The sequence below is a fragment of the Argiope bruennichi genome, chromosome 5 (assembly GCF_947563725.1).
Source record: "Argiope bruennichi chromosome 5, qqArgBrue1.1, whole genome shotgun sequence".
Lineage (NCBI taxonomy): Eukaryota > Metazoa > Arthropoda > Arachnida > Araneae > Araneidae > Argiope > Argiope bruennichi.
The window spans coordinates 127,781,021-127,801,043 of NC_079155.1; the positions used below are offsets into that span (position 1 = coordinate 127,781,021).

At 32.0% G+C, this 20,023-nt stretch overlaps 1 protein-coding gene across 1 annotated transcript in view; it reads right to left on the reverse strand.

Moving 5' to 3' along the window:
• LOC129968406 (protein O-mannosyl-transferase TMTC1-like) overlaps nucleotides 1–20,023 on the reverse strand; it is a 314,983-nt gene that overhangs the window by 137,861 nt on the left and 157,099 nt on the right. The window contains exons 3-4 of the mRNA XM_056082263.1: nucleotides 15,505–15,578; nucleotides 7,632–7,766 (exon numbers count right to left, since the gene is read on the reverse strand). Of these exons, the coding sequence (XP_055938238.1) occupies nucleotides 7,632–7,766; nucleotides 15,505–15,578 (209 nt within the window). The remainder of the gene's footprint in view (nucleotides 1–7,631; nucleotides 7,767–15,504; nucleotides 15,579–20,023) is intronic.

A 20,023-nucleotide genomic window follows, 5' to 3' on the forward strand; every position in this document is an offset into this window, starting at 1 on the left:
AGCAGATATCATGTAAAATAATAATTTTAATACCATATTGTTTAAAACTCACTAGTTTTTATAATCGAATTTTTTATAATGAAATGCTTTTATTCGTCAGCAAGAAAATTGTAACTAATAATTACAGTTAATTTTAAAGAATTTCATTTATTTATTCATTTTTTACTGGGATACAAATATTAAAAATTAAAAAATAAAAATAGTTTTGAATAGTTATTAAAACAGAAAAATAAATTACAAAAGTCATAACATATTTATTAAACTAAAAATGCGAAATTAAGCTGAACCGTTATTAAATAAAGGGTATCATTATATGCACTGCCTATGTCCCTGTTGGAAAATGATAATTCCGAACTCCTAACAGATAGACTTATGAAATCTGGCAATCTGTAAAATTTATTGTCGTATCTAATTGACGTTAAATTGTCGATTAATATGGAAATTTTCCCAAAAGTAATTCAATCATCATTTAGGTACAATTATTCAAAAATGTAATGGCAAGGAAGAAAAAAAAAAGGAGCTTATGGTTTTATTACGAAACGTTTCGTATTAAAATCCCATTAACTTAGGTAAGTGAAATTCGTTGACTTTACTTTAAATTGAATTCGAAATTGACTGTAATTGAGTGGCAATAGTGTTGTTCCTCTTCCAATTTTGGCTTTGATGGATCGAAAAAACGACAGCCAAAATTCCTATTCGTTTTACTTTCTTCTCTATATTCTGTTTAATGTTTTATTTTGTGGATGTGTTCACTTATGTTGTTGGAAAAAAAAAAAAAAATTCTTGTCCTCGGGCATTATAATGAAATTAAAAGCATGGAAAGATGTCATTTTTAAATAATTTTTTATTAAATCAGTTACCTAAAAAAAAATATTTTTTATTTTTTTTATTTTTGCTTACTCAAATAATTTTCTTCGATGGCATTTATATACATAATAGCTGAAACCTGCAGCTTCTTTTCTGTATTACATACAATAGTTCCATGCTTATCTTGATTTACAGCGAATGAAGTCGAGCATGCATTTTGGAACAGAATCTCTTCCCTTTTTTTTTCTGAAGTTTCGCCAACACTTATAAATTTGATGCAGAATTCACGATCAGAAACGCAAGGATTTATGGCCGTATTTTCAGACAGAGAGAGAGTCAAGTTTTGACATATTTGGTCCGTATTGCCATGAAGATTTATATATATATATATATATAATATGATATGATGATATGATATTTTAAAATCTAATTTAAACTTCCGTAATTTCCAAACTTTCAGTTTAATTTATCCCATATCAACTTCATTCCAAAATATTCTCTTATTTTTTTTATCCCATTCCACTTTTTCTATTTAAATAATTCAACAAGAGTTCTAAAATTGCTGAATAGGCTAAAAGCCGACAAGTTCCCACACTCTGAGTTTAGGGATAAAAAATTGTGCTGCAAGCACATTCTTTTAAAAGTTCCATGTGTTTCCCTCTTCTAAATCAGCGCGTGTAGAGAAATCCCTATCAAAATTTCATTGTATGTAAGCACTGTGAAAATTATTTTCACTCTCTTTTACCTTCTTTTGCTTTTGTGCCGTGCTGTGAGCGGGCGTGTTTTGTTAAGTTAAAATTTCAAAGTGTCTTCCTTGTCTACGGCCACGACCCTGCTTCAAAGATTACACACAAGCCCGCACGCGCGAGCACACACACACATACACATAAATATATACCTCAAGAATGGCATGCATACAGGCGGACTTCACGGAGATGTTTGGTTTAAATTTTAGATATGCAATGAATTAAATTTCAAACCCTAATATTCTTGTTTTACCATCTTCATAGGCAGACATAATTCCAAAACGGTTTCTTCAGGACTTCTGAAACTCGAAGATTCATCAAAATCGGACATTTTGGTGATTACAACTCTTCTGTACAAGAAGAAAATAACAATGAAATGGATACTTGGTGTATTATTGTATGAGGATTTGAGGGTAATCAATTAAGATAATTTGTTCTGTGAATTTTAAGGAAATGTTATCAATTGAAAATTTTCTTGTCAATACTGTAGATTCTATTAAAAGCCTGCTTAATTAGAATTTTCATGCCCTAGAACTTCTATAGGTGACCCCACCTTCAGAGACTAAATTTAAGAAACAACCACGACGAAGCAAGACAACTTCTTGTTTATTCAGAGAAATTAATGATGGTCTTATACAAGGGCTTGAAGTTTGTTATATTTAATAAATTAATGGTTTAGTTTGAAATGCACTCAAGTTTTTTTTCCGTTTTTCATAAAATTACTTATAGAAATGTATTTTCTCTTTACTTTTTTTTAGATCGCTAGCAGTATTTTATCATCAAATTTATCCATTTTTATACATTCATGGTTAGCAGTTTTACAAATACTAATTAGAGCTGCTGCCTTTTAAGAAATGGAAAAAAATACTAATAAACATTTTAGTACATAACATGGTTTCCGCAGTTAATAATTATTATCTTGAGATATCAAACCCTAAAACTGAAAAGACGGTTGAAGGTCATTCTCATTAAATGAAAGTTTTTGACGAAAGAAAAAAAAAACCTAAAGGTTTCAGTTTCTTATCTGAAACTGTAATGGAGTGTTTTGATTTGTTAAATATTTGCTAATTAATTAAACTTCTCCTATCTAATAAGCGTAATGAATTCCTTTTCTTTAATCAGTTTGAATCTCAAGAACATTTTAATACACTGCTACTTGAAAGGCTTCATCCTTCAGAGTATTAAATGTCTCCTGTGATGAAACGAAGATGCTAGGCTTCTTCCAGAAGCGTATTTTATTCTCTATTACTTACATACTTTACTTATTAACAATGAAGGCCAAAATATGCTTCAGTAACATAAAAGTTTTTCACGATCGATTTACGATGTCAAATATACTGTAATCTAAAACTCTTGTAAACTCTTACTTGCCCCCACGCATTGACGGATCAGTTTAGAGCAGTCAACCACCCTCCATCATCATAAATTCAAAACTTGGTTTGTTATAGCGACAAAGGAGATCGAAATTTTTATGTGGAGTCTAAGGATGGAAACTTCTTCTCTTTGCGGGGAAAAAAGAAAAGCGCTGCTACACGATATTCGTATGTCGGCATCATTGCTAAAACTGTCTAGCGTAAAGTCGTTATGTAGTTTTAGCTTACAACCATCACTAACTTATCCTTGACGGGTTCAGTACAGAACATATATTCTTCATTTTTATAGTAATCTCTTCAGAGAGCATGTTTTTGATGCTTTCTTAAAATATGAATAATACTGCTTAGCATTTAAATAATTGTAAAAGTACTTCAAACGATTGATTTATATTTTCATAGTAAGAACGTGCCAATTTAGTAATGTAAAAAATTTTTTTTAGTTATATTTAAGAGCAATATGTGAAGCTTAGGTTCGTATCAAGTTGCACATGTTTGCAAAGAGTTGAGCTCATTCCATTTAGTACATTTCATGCTGCAGGATTGAACTGGTTTGGAAAGAAAAATGAACATATAAGAAACGCATTAAAGATTTCTTCTGGTATATTAGCATAAAAAACCCGAAGGAGGTCCCTCAACGAGAAAGAAAAATGGCATCTCCTATAAGATGTCAAAATTACCAAAACTTCTACATCATGGTTCCTCCTCGAGTTCGAAAAGCATGGTTTTAAAGTTTTGCCTGTCAGTCATGAAAGTTTAAAAGTACGACAAGCTGAAGGAAAGAAATTTAAAATACCGTATTATTTAGAAATGTAACACATTTTGGAGTAAGTCTTGCGACTTACTATTCATGTGCAACTCGAAATCATAACTGGCTAAAGAAAGGAAATTTTTACACGCTTTCATCAACTGATTTATACATCTATGTCAAATAGTGGGTTCAATTGAAAAAGGGGAAGAGATGTATTCTATTCATTTTATACAAGACAAATGCAAATGCGAAATGAAAACAGCGCCACAATGCGAAAACATACAAGAAAGTCAAAGTGAAAGTAACCTCTCTGCTTTGCAAATGAATTCTTAATGCGTTTTTAAAATAAATTAAAAAAAAAAGAATTTTATATTCTACGTTATAGATAGCAAAGTTTCTCGCCTAGAAAGAGGAAAAATAAGATAACTGTCATCTGTTCAACTAGAAATTTTGTTTCATCACATGAAATTCTTGAATGATCAAATGGTTCATCACACATTTGGTACGGCATTACCCCCCAACACCGTGCACGAAGCACATCGTTGGCTGGTTCATCACACAGTAAGGAATTCTCTTCGGCAATAATATTTATGTATATAAGGAATGAGTGTGATATTCTAATATCATTTTAAATCCTTTTATTTAATTTTTGACTCGTCATTCTAAGTAAAAACAGAGATGATACTCTATTTAATATATAGTAGATTATTCTCGACGGAAAAATAAAGGTGAAAAAACATTATCATTGTAAAACTTTTTCTTTCATCATCGAAATTTTCCACAAGACAAGAAAACAAAATAAAGTGTCACAGCAAAGAATTTGTCTTCGACATTCAGGAAACCATAAATATTGAGAAGGAATAAACACGCAGGGAAGAGAACACTTTCTAATCTTTTGGAATTTTAAAGCATGGGGCTTCGAAACATGTTTCTCGGTCATTATTGACACTTCCCAAGTTTGAAATGATTTTCTTTGCCGTCATACTAGTATTCCTCTTCTTAAATGGCAACGATAAGTTGCAGAAGGCGCCTTTGCCGTCTCGAAATCTCATGCGAACGAATCGAGACATGAATGTTTCATGAGTGAGGGGAAGGCAATGATTATTTCCCCCTCTGTTTTGCATGAAGAAATAAAACAAAGGTGCTCGTAACGACGATAGGTTTTTAAATCTTGATTATAAAGCAGAAAGTTAATAATATCGGGATCCTAATTAGCTTAATTGGACACTAATAACTCCAGAGTGAAGAGAAAAAGTTGCAGTTATTAATGAACCCACGCTCTCATTAAGAAGTTGTCTTCGGAAAGTTGAAAAGGTGCCATAAATCAGGCATAAAAATAGCCGTAGCGAAGGAAAAATGTCAGGAAAACGAGCTGGGAGTTTTCCTTTGCAATGAAACTGATAATAAAAATATCACTTCCAGACCAATGACGGCTTGTTTTAGAGCAATCATTAAAATCAGTTTTGAAGGTTTGTATTTTCGTTTTTGATCAATTTTGGTTATTTTTTCACATTATGAGCTCAATAATGAAAGAGAGCGGGAAAAATGAAGATGATAGGTAACTAAATAATCAACAAACAAATGTACGACGAAGTAGTACACCAAATAGCACTAAATTCGCTCACTGCTTTTAGTGAGATGAGATATCCGGAGGCGATAAGCCATGATGTTTTTTCTTCAATTTAGCAATACGTGGCCTGAAACTTGCCCCCGTCAACTCATTATTTCCTCTTACGGCTCGCCATTTCTCCTTTGATCCGTTTTTCTTCGCTTTAATGTTCGTTTTATTATTATTATTAATCTTTCTCTCCATTTTGCCTTGACGGCAACATCCGGTTTAATATATTACCCTCTTTTCTTTTTAGAAACCACACATCGTGAAAAACGATGCTTCAATAATTTTTGAAAATGTGACTTAGATACATTGTGACTCTATAATCCGTGTTTTTAGATGAATGGTTGAGTGAAAAGAAAAGCAAATTATCGTGAATTCGTGAACGTGAACAGGCTGCTACTTATATTTTGAATAATATTTTATAATATTTTTAGCATAGGTTATGGTTCATGAAATTTGCAATAAGCGTACCTTTTCGCTTGTATTTTTCTAAATAAACCTTTACTAATTCGCCGCTTTCATTAATCCGGTGTCCTCTGGTGAGAAACATGGTGGAATGCTGCGAGACTACCGTGATTGGAAAATTTTGAGGTTACTTAGTGATAAAAATGTTTGCTTAAATAATTGTATTTCGATTGTGTTATGTTAAAAAGTATTTTGCCTGAAGTGACGAGATTCAAATGTTATAACCATTAGTACACGCACTATGTATCAAAGGGACGAGGCTCATTGATGGTTATCTATTGTTATAAACTGGATGTCATTTTGCAATCACGGATTACAGATTTCGAGTTCACGCTTCCATAATAACAGAATTTAAATTTTAGTTATTTGATATAAATAATTGTACCAAAAATATTTCCAAACGCTTACTTCGTAGTTAGTTTTTCATTGTACAAATGCGTACTATCATCTTGTTAAGATTACATTTTTTTAATTTTAAATGTATGATTGAGCTATATAAAGATTGAGTTGATGTGGCGGTAAACTTTGAGTAACTACTTAAAAGTGTATCTAATTTGTCAGGGGTACGTCTTGCTGCAACACGCGTAGTGGTAATGGCTTGAGTAACGATAATTGTAGACAGTACGATCTGAGAGTGCTGGCACGAAAAGCTTCAGTATTACACATCAAATTAATTGTTGAATGTGGTAGTTAATGGGCATTAAAAATGATTGTAATTAAATGAAGCATCGGGCCGATAAGCTGTTGGGCAAGAGTTATTGACGTCAGAGGAGAGAGGAAACCTCACTGCCTTGTTCGCTCATTGACATACTATTGGCTACAATGGTTATCAATGATTTTAAGAGTGGCGATGCATTGGATGCAATGCCCACATCTAAATTGATCAGTATGTCCAGAAGGTAGGCCATTCCTTTTCCAGACTGTTTTACTTTTCAAAAGCAGATCTATGCGTTATTGGAAAATTTGTTTTAATGCTTTGGACCATCGGTGTATTCATAGCTTTTGAGAATTATTCTAAATCATAAAGAAACAAGTACTACATCAACCACTGACGCTGTAGTTTTCCACGCGTTGTTAACATCAATTGTCCTGTTTATGTAATATTCCTAACTAGGATAGCCTTAATCCTATGTAACATTCCCAGAATAGCGCTAATGAACTGGATATAAAACTCCAGGTATAATAAACCTGGAGTAGGATTGTTCCAGGTATAATAAACCTGGAGTAGGATTGCTCCAGGTAGAATAAACTGGAGTAAATATATATTTAAGCTCTATGAAATGAATCATTAGCTACCCGCCCAACGTATGAGTTCATTTTTTTTTTCGAGATTAGTTTTATAATATCTCACAGCTGAGTTGCTACTGTATATATGGCTGGCCAGAGTTACTCCAAGAATCAATCTCAAAAATTCATTTTACTATCGGAACATGTGAAATAATTCTACTAATGAATGTGAATGTCGATACCCACACCCTGTGTGTCAACAATCACATCCGGTCTTTTGACAGCCAGTGTGTCTCTCCACCACTGAATTTCAAATGAGCAGCACATAGGAAAGCAATTAACATACTTTTTACAGTTGCTGGTGTTCATAGAAAGAATACACCCCTTAAACCAGATTATTTGTCATTAATAAAGACAAGTAAGGTTCACATTTATATTAAGCAAAGAATGCGCACATTCCCATCAAGAGTGGCATGGCGTCATCGGTCAAATGAATACATTCAGATCAAACCGAAATCGTGCTCTGAAGTATCACATTAGTTTAAGCCACTGCATTTTGGTTTTTGCCAAATAATCTTCATTGCGCTGTGCTTCTGTGTAATTGCGCATCAAAGGATGTGCGGGTAAAAGGGGTTAAAGCTGATGCTCACCTGAGTGTGTTCTTCTCGATAAGAAGCAGTAAGTGGTAGACGAGGCATACTCCGAGCACTGTGATTCCTTGCTCCTTAGTAAAGAGTGCCAGAGAGGCGCAGAGCAGGCTTGTCGCTTGCCACGCCAAGGAGTTCCTATTAAAAAGAATTTTCTGTCAGCTGTTTGAATAAATTGTAAATGTTTAAATTAATTATATATAAAAGTAAAAAGGAAAATTTATAAAATCGTTTGAATGCGAAAGAAATTTAAATAATTGAATAGATTTTTTCCCCTTCAAATTATAAGCAATATGAAATCATGAAGCACAACAAAGGTCTTCGAGAAGTTCTTGGATAGTTGATGAGCTCTCTGCTTGATTTTTTTACTCATGAAAAGCTATGTTTCCATGCATAGAAAAGATGGAAATAATATTTATTGTAGCCTCAACAGCTGAATGAAAATATTAATTATATTTTTTTAGATTGTTATATAACATGTATTAATTATATAATATATTATATTAAGTTATTATTTTAAGTTATTGCATTTATTTGTGTTCGAGTTGTCATTAGTAGTGTTTAAATAAATTTTGCATTACTTTTTATAAGTTAGTAATAACTTATGTAACACGTCGACCGTCTTTAAAAATGTTCATGTACAATCTACAAATTTTCCGAGAAGTTATTTAGTTTTTTTTATATACTTAATCATCTTCAATTTATTTAAAAATAAATTGGTGGAAGATAAAAGGATTTTGAGTCTTATAATATTTTATATGAATTTTTTAAAGTCAAAATATTGTATCTTTAAAAGGAAAAAAGCAGCTTACTTACATTTCAGGGGTAATATAAAAATCTATTTTTGTTTTCTTACATATGCAATTTCCACTACTTAGTTATCAATATCTGACAACTGTAATTTTTGTTATAATGCAAGTGTTTCAAATTACTCACTAAAGATAGTCAAGAGGCATTGTTCAAACCTTTTTAATGATAAAGCATATAAAAGCTCTGAGCGAATGCCTCTTAACAATGAATTAAATATCTATTTAAAAAAATAAAAAAAATGAAAAGGTTTTCAGTCCAAGCAACACCTGATATATTAGCTAGCCTTCAACTAATATTAAGCTGCAAGGAGACATTTTTAACTGCCTTGATATGTGAAATCAAATTAAAGGTGCAGAAACCGAAAATGGCCAGTACAGTGTTAGTTTTTTTGGACAGGAGACTTTCAAGTGAGATGCGTGTCACTGGTAAGTGATAGGCGGACGCCGTGCAAGCATCAGGTTGAAGCTGCAACTTCGAAAGAGAGGAAGGACGATATAAGAACTTTTTATTTGATTAAAGAGTTCTGAGTGAATGAGGAGAATGTGAATGTTTTGACAGAAGCAAAATTTGTGCCTACAAAATTTGCCGTACTACCGTATTAAAATTTAGAACGTTTGTCAATTTGTCGATTTGGTTAGGTTTAGCTTAATGTAGTCATGTTCCGTTTTTGAACAACATGAGAGCTATTTTGGAAGTTTCTTATTTTGGGCTTAATCAGATGACGAAGGTGACATTAAACCGGCTTCTTTACCAAAGTAGAAGTAAGGCCTTCGAATCCGACCGAAATGAGGTCCAAGACCGTATCTTTGCTGCTGAAACATTCCGGTTCCGAGGTCGAGGCCATACCATCAGCCTCAATGACTGGATTTGTCTGTGGAATCTAATGACGCAAAAGGTTAATCTAGAGGAAATGCAGCAGATGATTGTTTAAATAGTTCAATCAAATATTATATGGCATTAACTAATGTCAGGATACAGCAATAGTATTAATAATACAACACATTATTGTCAGGTTGCAACGTCAAATCTAGAACTAGACTTATAACACCAAAGTTGAATCTCATTCCACAATAAAAATCAGAATTAAGTCTTCTAAGATCAAATCAGATGTACAAATGTAAATCAACATTTTTATAAAATGGACCAAATAAGAAAAATGAATAATGCGTGTGTAAGTTTGGACACTGACGTGCAGAAATAAGCTGTACAAAGGAAAACAATTTTTCCTGATAACTTTTTGCGAGTTAGATGATTTAGTACTGAGCTCGAATTAACTCGTTTCACTTCAATATATGATACAGGATAACTAATAAATTGACCCTTAAATACGTGATTCCCAATCGCGTGTCTTTGATATGCAATTACTATTAAGTATGTTCAGCAATTTTCATTAATTCACTTTTCTTAATTAGAATGAAAAATGAAATAAACTAAATGAAATGAAATAGTAACTGAATAGTAATAGTAATGAAATAGTAACTAAATGCCCAATTCTAACATGTGGCAAAGAAAGTAGGTCGATTCATTGCTTGAAAATGCAGATCTACCTCATCTCACCACAAATTGTTTTTGCGTAGATACAAAGTGCTCCTAAAACAATATCTGTGTCCAAACTCGATTCAGAATTTGGAATTCGATAATAACTCTCAAGGATCTACAAAAGCAGCAAACATCCAATCCCGAAGAGCGCATTCATTATCGCTATTAAATATGGTATAAAAATCTGTGGCCACCTTTTGTTTCACTTCACATAAACACATCACTGTTTGCCAATGTTTACATGGAAGAAAGATTACTTAATTTGCAGAAGCCATTTCAAGACGAACATGAAGTATTTAAAATAAAGGTGTATAGGGCTGTGAATGTAGAATCAAAGTAACTCTAATTTGTTAATAAATGCTGATTTTATTCCATTATAAAAAAAAATACCAACTTTGCGACAAACCCTGTATTAGAAATGAGTGATTAAACACTATTTACCATATTTAAAAGCTTTCAGAATATAATCATTGAAAAATAAAAATAATGAACAGAAAAACAATACTTGGTTTAGAAACGATGTAAATTTAAAATCATAATTATATTTTTCTAGAGCCTTCCCATTAGTTTCATGATTCAAACTTTTTTGTGTTTACTTCGTTTTGACTTCGAAACAATTAGTTTTTAATTCAATATTACAAGAAATTTTTTAAAATGTTTTTATAGTGAACTTTAAACTACGTATTTAGTAGCATTTATGTCGTAATAAATCGAAAGTCTTTTATTAAAGAGAAACACAAATTTCTCTTAATAAGTACGTAGTCACTGACAAAGATTACGAAATTAAAAATGCTGCCGCCATTTAAGGAGACATTTGTCAATGAATTACAGGATACAGGATACAAAAAACAAGATTACAAAAAACACGATATAGTTCTCAACACTGATAATGAATGAATTTTCAAACATTCGATATTATGATCATTTGTTAAGCGGCAGACTTTGAGAGGTCTTAACTGGACATTCTATTCCAACTGAAACCTTTTATAAAAGTTGTCTCAAAGTTTGAAAAAAAATTTTTTTGGCCAAATTTCTGTCTATTTGTAGATAACATAATTCAAAGGCAGATGAAATAGAAGAATGAAATTTAGTATAGCCTTTATAATAAAATTGTAAATTTCCATCAAGCAGGAATAGATGAGCAATAAATTGATGGCAAGTAAAATATGTCTGTTCATTCATCGTAAGTAGCACATTATATTGTATAATATTGTAAAATTTAGAAAAACAGTGCTATTTGACAAAACAGAAACTGAGTAAAAGAAAACAATTTTTTATATTGATCAAGATAGAGGTAAGTAACGTGCAATGTAGTTCCTAGATATTTTTCCTGTATCATGAATATTCTCAAAATTTTTCCTAATTGGCTACAATTATGAAAACATATTTTTTTCTAGCACCTCTTGATTATTTTTTTAACCTCTGTGTCCTACAGTTAGTTATCATCACCAGTCTACTGGCCCAGAGAAACTTTGAATTGAAAATGTTAGTGAAATATTTCGATTGATAAGTCCTTTCCTGCACTTCTACGTCGTTTTGGACATAGAAGTTTTGTAGTCGTAGAAATTTGACAACTGTTTTGGATTTCGAGTTAATAATATAACTTGAAATCAAAGTTGGGGTGTTTTCATTAGTAAATAGGATTTGCTATTAGAATGAGTTTTAGAAATTAGGTTAAAAAATAATAGATTTTAAATATTTGTTGAATAAGTTTTTTATCATTTGTTGAATAAGTTGTTCCAAATCATTTGCAGTCTTTTGGTTTGATTTAGTTTATGAAATTTAAAATTTTAGCATTAAGAAAAAAAGTGAAATACAATTATCTTTAAAGTAGAGATTTCTCATAACATTTTCGGATCTATAGTACACACTACATGTGATACAATGTTTCTCATTTCTTAAAAAAATTCTGAATAACAGTTACAATTCCAAAATTTGTTTCAACAAGGGTGACACATAATGTAATATATTGCTTGGTTTTTTTTCTGACAATGACGTCCAACAATTGATATTATTTGTCCTCGATTGGAAGTGTGTTGCGAAATGCTCTTTCTATGAGTGTTTTTGCAATGTAGCAACGTGGTTGCTAGACGTGCTTTTTAATACTTAAATATAAATATTATTATAATCTCAAAATGTGCATTTTCTTGTTATATAAATTACATATTTCTAGCTATATTAGTTTTCCATTTACTGTAATTAAAATTATTTTCTATACTATTCTCTCTCTCTATATATATTCTATGAAAAAGAAGCTGAACGACCATAAAATATTTTGCAAATAAAGAAATATTTCTTCTTGTGCAGTCAAAGGGCGATATTCTTGCACTATAACATTTATATAAAAAAATACGAGAACAAAACTTTAAAAAAAATACTAAAAAAACCAGTGAAATTCACTTTTTAAAAGGTTTTTAGACGTTTTATGAGATTATAAGATATAATCACATTTGGATAACTCTTTTTTTGTTACTTATGTAATAATAAGTTTGTTACTTAAGTGATAATAATCATTAATAGCAACTTTTTTCACGCTATAGCAATTTCAAGAATATATATTTGAACTTTATACCACCTTACTCTACATTCCAGCCCCCCTCCCTTTTTTTTTGTTTCTGCTAGAGTTTCATTATCTGATGGGTATCTTATCTTTAACAGTGAGTTTCTCAGCTGGAAAAGACATGTCCATTTTTCCACTCACCTATCAAAGAATTTCTCACTAATTGAATTTTCTCCAGAAGAGGAGGTGAAAAAAAAAAGAAATACCATTGAAAATTACTTTTTGCTTCATTTTACTAAAAACTTTGTTAGCTAAACAAGGATAGAAAACGAAATTGGCCGAGATAACGATTCCAACAAACCGGAAGGAGGGTAAAAAATTGCAAAAAAGGAAAGAATCTTCATCTCCTGAAACTTTTCGAAACAAAAAAACATTAAAAGAGGGGGTCCGAAAACTTTGTGCCGGGACTCTCTCTCAAGCTCTAAACGGTAAATTGATTTTTCTGCCATCGAGCTAATTATCAAGGGAGTTGAGTGGATTGGAGCATCGCCTAATTCCCGGTCTAAGTGGAGGGGCGGCCATTTTGGGGATGGGAAGATCTCCCTTTAATTACTGATGATGGAAGCCCATCCCAGAACTTTTGACGAACAACAGCCATCCGACCAAAGGAAAGATTTGGCAAAGGTCTCATCAAAAATGAAAGGTCGAATGGGTGAACACATGTGGGTTATTTCTCTCTTGTTAAAGTTACTCGAAGGACGCTGGTGTTATTTCCTGCATATTCTTCGACGGTTTCGAAGGAAAGAATTTGAATCCCATATGCAGGAAAATGATAAGGTTTATTTTTTACTGAAGTTTGAGATCAAATTAACCCCATGGGACTTCAAGTATGTTTCATTTTATGGAGGAATTTTATATTTAATGTGTTAATTTATTTCTAATTTAAATGCAGAAAATTATTTATTTTATTGATTCTAAAATTTATATGAATGGAATCAATTAATAAATTTAATAAAAATTGTTTTAATTTTTTTTCACTATATTGTGAAAAAGAGAAATTATTTCATGTTAACTATTTTTTGCTGTTTAATTTTAATGTTATTACAATAAATATCATAAAATCATATAATCAATTCTTTCTCGCATTCATAACCGGGATCAGCCATCACAATCGAAATTTAATTAAATTTATCGCTCACCTGATGTCTAAGTTCTGAATATAATTAAATGTTATATTTTTATTACGAACACACAAGTGTGCAGAATTTCGAAACTCCAAAACATCAGGAAGTAAATGAAAATCCAGGGGAAGACTTGAGGAATCGAAAAGCAAATTAAAAAGTACGAAGATAAATTTATTTGACAAATGAGACAACAATCGTAGTAAAAAGGTTTCGGAATGAGTGACGAATATACAAATAAAGAAATCTTTTATGCTTAAATTATATTACTAGGTGCAAATGACATATATAATTTTTTCAATGCAATGTTATAAATTACAGCTTAAATCAAAGAAGAGCTTTTGTTTGCTCTTATTTTACTTTTTAATAATATACTTTAACAGCACTAGAATTCCCGACACATATATTTGATAGAAATCTTCAGTTTTGGTGTAAAGACAGAGTATTAAATGTCAATAGTGTACTTATTTGCGATTTTAAACTGCCATGCGTATTAATTAACATATTAGAAATTTGAGAAATCGCAGCGATACCTGAAGTACAATAAGCATTCGAAAATATTCATATTTTAACGGTATTTTTTCTCTTAAAAGAAGCAGTGATGGAAGGAGTAATAGTCTATGTATAGGAGTAAAGGCCTAATAGTTTCTTTCAAACAAATGGATTCAATTTATAATGTTGGTGATTAGGCCATAAGGCGCATTTCATGTGTCTAAGTCATTGTTACATTACTTTTATGTATTCGCAATTATGCAAACCGACATATCGTCAACTTTTTCAGGATTTGTGTCCGTTATTTAATATACATCTACATATATGCTTCATCCCATCCATCTAGCTATTTTTTTTGAAATATAATGTTTACGTGAATGTAAACAAATTAAATGACAACCTTCCAAATTTCTGCAAATTTGATGAAAAGGCTACATGATGAAATGAATGTGTGAAGCTTGCTATGATTTTGATTTATCATGTTCAATGACAGACATAATTGATTACAGTGATTCCCCTTTTTCTATACGATCATTCTGCTTCGAATGCGATAAAGCAAAAACTCCTGATAAAGAGGAATTGTGGTAGCTTCTCTTGATCAAAATGATCTTCAATAACTTGGGTATCGTCTCCAATAGAAGTCTGAATTTAGTTTCGGTATATGAGAGTTGCTTTCTTGGCAAAATTCCCGTTTGAAACGTTCACCCCATTTTTGTTCCCCGTAGACGAAACTTGCAAGCTTCTGTAAGCTAAATCGCGTAGCAGTGAATAAAAGCGTACAACAATTCACCAGACACTGAATAATAATGATTTAAAGCATAGGCAAGATTCAAGACTCGCATCCGTCCGATTGAAGTTACTCTGCGATATGGTGTTTTAACCAATTAGGACACTAATGGGAGAATGGGATGCTGTATTCACAGCAGATTAAAGAATACCCTGTAAAAATCATTAGATCCCTCCATATTAATAAATAAATTACAATTTTTGGATAACCTTTTTCTTGATTGGCGCTACAGCCCTGGATTGCTTCTGGCCTTCCTCAGAATTCCATTAAATGCTTTTATGTTCTTAGCCACCTTAAATAGTTTTCAGACAGTCCATCCATTTAAATAATTTTGGCTTCCTTTATATATATATATATATATATATATATATATATATATATATAGAGAGAGAGAGAGAGAGAGAGAGAGAGAGAGAGAGAAAGAGAGGGGGGGGTGATTGTCACTCAATCTTATTAATCTATATTGTTTGTTTTAAATTAAATAGTTTGTAGATTTCCGAATTGGTTCTTCTTCTCTAATAATTAAAACACAAGAAGGGCGAAAAATTTAAAAAATTGCATTCTTACTTGGAACAAGCTATGAGTGCAGACAAGTACAAAACAGAGCACAAGACGTCCGCTCTGCCCACTATGTTGGATACCTGGAAAGAAAGGAGACTCGGAATTAATCAACGAGAGAAAGTGAAGACGAATTTAAACTGGATCCCAATGAACGCCCTTATGTCTTAACTTGGCTGCAAAGCAAGTAATCACTGTACATTTTTTAGGATATGCACATTTCAGGCGATAATAGATTAAAGTATTGAATGCAAGGTTTTAAAAACGCTTACCTTTTGTAACACAACATGCTTTATTATATTATATTTTTACTACTTTTAGTGACAATATTTTCGTTATACGTCTGCATTGATTTTGGCAATAACAACTATTATGCAGATTTTTTTTAAAAATGCTCCTTATTTGACACGAAGTCTCATACGATCTGTCAAAAACATTCAGAAAAAATCACGCACATTGCGTTTTGATTACCGTGTAATTATTGTCAGTTGAACAATCAAACATACAGAATTCGTTAAAATTTTGCTCGCAAGTCCAGAGCTTATTGTTAATTCGAAAGTATGTGCCCAGCAGCGAATATCAAGTATAGCCTCAACGGCATGCGCATGTTACTGATGGAGATGTATTACAGATTAGCAGCATATCATGTCACAAAAGAACACATTGATGATTGCATTCAACACTTGAAAGTATTGCATGTGAAAGTATGTATTTTTCAAAGAAATACAACTTGCTCTTTCGCTTTAAAGCCTTGAATTTAAATTATTATTCTGCTTGATTTCTGTAATTTCGTACTTTTGTCAGTTAACACTTACTTACATATAAAAATCATAACAATAATTCTGTTATCATAATGTGGAATAATAGTAGGACATGAAAAACGAATTTGAATATATATCGTATTAAAAAGTACTTATACGTGTCAAACATACATTAAAAGTATGTGTAAAATAAGTAAAACATATAAAGCAGAGGTAAAATATAGGTACATATTTTTAATGTATACATTAAAAGTAAGTGATTTTACAATCGTACTCAAAATGTTCCGAACTTTTTAAATATTTCCAAGTGTAAATGAATCAAGCTATTTTCCACTGAGCCAACAAAGAGTATCAAATTTCCGAATTGTTTTGACCTGTTTCGTAAGAGTTCACATAGAGCATGCACATCGCTCATGAGTAAAGGCTCCCATTGAGGAGGAGAAATATCAAGTTTTCTTCGATTTCTAGAAGGCTGTGTACGAGGAATTCCTTTTGCAAAGTCCTGCAGTCATGAAGAAAAATAAAAATTCAGTTCCCAAGCTTCTGCACGATATTCTAAGTTCTTTCTAACTTAATTTTAACTTTAAGATCTTTCTAACTTAACTTAATTTGGTAATTCTAGATTTGCTTTAAAAAGCATTTTGAACTATTTCCATATCGAGCCTGTCACGATTTATAAAGTATACAACAACTAAACATTATTATGTGAAAAAAATTCTAACATTTCATAACTCTAATAAAAGTATAATTTTAGAAAAATTAGTTTACATTTACCCATAATAAAATAAGGAATTTTTTTCGCCCTTCGATTAGCTCAATTTTAGATATACTTCGTATTATCATAAGATACGAAATTACTTTTACAATGCCGCTTTATGTTTCACATCCAGCATTGTAAAATTCAAAAATCCACAATCAGATTCCCTCATCGAGTCAGCTCTTCCCAAATGATTTACAGTCGCGTGAAACAATGGCATTCCCATATTTCAAACGCGGCGATGGCAATACACCGCCTCCATTATCGAGCGAACATCGGCACTGCAATTAAAGGCATTGACACCCGAACATCGGAGCATTCATCATGCCGTTTCTCACAAGTCCAATAAATCGAGCAATCATCGTAAACAAAGGAGATGGCCGTGCTTTTAAACATTCTCCAACCTGTTCTGTCCCATTATCCCTCCAACAAATGGCACCTTATGCCGGAATTTTATTTGTATCCGCTAATGAATAGTGGTTGCCACACCGCTCTGCATAATTCATGGCAGCAACAAACAACAGCCCCGTTATCCAATCATACGAATGAGCAAGAAGAAAGTGGTTGTTTCGGCGCTTATCTGCGACACCACGGTCTTTTCACTGGTAATTAACCCCTAATACATTCTAATATTATGCACGTTTACACCACACCCAATTTCCATATACTTCGACTCAATCAACCGGACGATAATGCATGGTAAGATGTTCCTCTTCATTTTCGTTTGCGATTCAAATGCGCATCCCCTCTCTCAGGAACAAAATGGGTGCTCGAGAGCCAAACGTTCTGTTAACTCCCAAGAACGACGTTATTGTCAGTGTCGTTAAATGGGAGACACTATCTTAATTAAAATCGGCGTCGTTTAAGATAAAGTGGGGGGTCGTCTGCTTGCTCCCTCCCCCGTCTCTTTCCTTGAAACTTTTGTCTACCTTCAATATTTGACCTCGGAAAACACCGGCGCGCTTTGTCATTCTAATCTCGCTTTTCAAGCGCAGTTGTTAGGGAAAATGGAGTGAAGCTGTGTCATCTAAAACAAATCTGACTTGATGCCAAAGAGAATGATGAAAACTGACTTCTTCTTAGAACTTGACGGAGAGCCTTTTAGAGGCATGATAATTCTTTGACAAACGACAGATAGTTATTTCTGCTTATTCATTTCATAATTGTTATGCAATTTTGCAATTTCGGAGTGCTGCATATATTTTTAAAGATGAACAAAACTGGATATAAAGATGAAAATGATACATAAAAAATAATTAAAAAATGGCAAAAACATTTGCAATATACCAATAAATTTAATTTAAAAAAAAACTGAAATTTTTTTTTGTTAATGTGTAGTAAATCTATTCTTGCTGGAAGAACACTAACAGACTAATAATAATGGAATACTAAAAGAAAAGAACAGTTGATTCTTTTTTACTGAAGTAAACTTTTTTTAAGCGGTGCATTTTTTTTTGATACGTCATTTTTCGCCGACAGATTAATGTTAAAGTAAAACTTGGAAGGAGAAATCACTCGGGAAGTGGATGGAAGGGTCACCCGACAGTGTGATTGAAATATATTTCTCACTTTGGGCTCCTTTTTAGAGCGAAAAGAAAGTAAATACTCTCAAAAGCTGCATCGAAAATCTGATCTCAATTCACAAGATGTGCCCATCTTAACGGGCTAATCACCTGTTAACAATCTCAGATATTATTGTCACAGATAAACGAACGAAAGTTGTAAAAAATCTCTTGCCCTTTAATACAGTGCTTAAAAAAGAAAGAAAACTTTATTTATAGTAAACTTAAGAAGTAAATGTATTGTCCGTTAAAATTTTTGTTTCCTTAAAATCTTCTATCTCTACAGTGTTCATGAGCACTCAAATCAAAATGAATCGTTAAACTATGCTACAAATAGCGATGTGTCTGCCGATCTCAAAATGCACATTATAGATCATCTCTTTCCGAACGTGAAGCGAAAACTTTCCGCTGTGATGCGAGATTCAAGTGATCATGATTTCTAAATAAAGAGCAGAAGTGCCTATTCGCCAGAAGCTCATTTTTCATCGCTAAACGATGTTCAACAGTGTGTAGCTGAATGCAGATGAGGATTAAAAGCGCTTCGTCTCTAGCCTGATTGTAAATGGACAGGAAAGTCTATTGAATCTTTCAGTAACGGGAAAACGGAAATTAACAAAGTCATTCATCATTAACAAACAAATTTTGGGAAAAATTAATGTTATTATTCCCTATACCACTATAAGAAATAAACAAAAAAAATCTTTAAAGATCCAAACAAATATCAATTCTCTATTTTCTTTAAAAAAAAAAAAAAAGAAGAAGAAGAAGAAGAAAGAGATGTAAAAAAGTGAAAACCCTTTAGACCGGAGATTCTCAGAATACCCGTTTCTACTTGAATGGTTGCTGTTCACTGTAATTATTTTCTACTTTTTAAATTACGATATATACGAATAGAATAAATATTCCTATTGTACAATCTTGAAATAAATTTTTCTGGCATTCAGTAGCAGATGTTGTGTGTTTCGTAGAATTAAGACTTAACTGACTAACTGAGGTTTAAGCATTAAAGCAGTCGAGTATTGGAATCGAGAATGCCAAAGAGATGGAGAATCTGTTAAAAATTCCAGTTCTACAAGTTAGATAAAAGAGTTTTAAAACTAATCGACATGTCAGTTTTTCTATGTAAATTGTACTTTCAGTGGTTGTGGTAAGTGATTTGTTTTGAACAGGTATTTAATTTTAATCATGTGAAGTAAAAATGAAATTCTATCGTATAATTGGGAAGAAACACCGTATTTAATTTATTCATAAAATACTTGTATTTTTGCATATACACTTGTATTATTTTTCATAAAATACTTGTATTATTTTTCATAAAATACTTGTATTTTTGCATATACACTTGTATTATTTTTCATAAAATACTTGTATTTAATTTTTTTATATGATCCGACATATTTTTGATATAATGAAGCATTTTCTCACAACTTTTGCAACGAAACAAAACA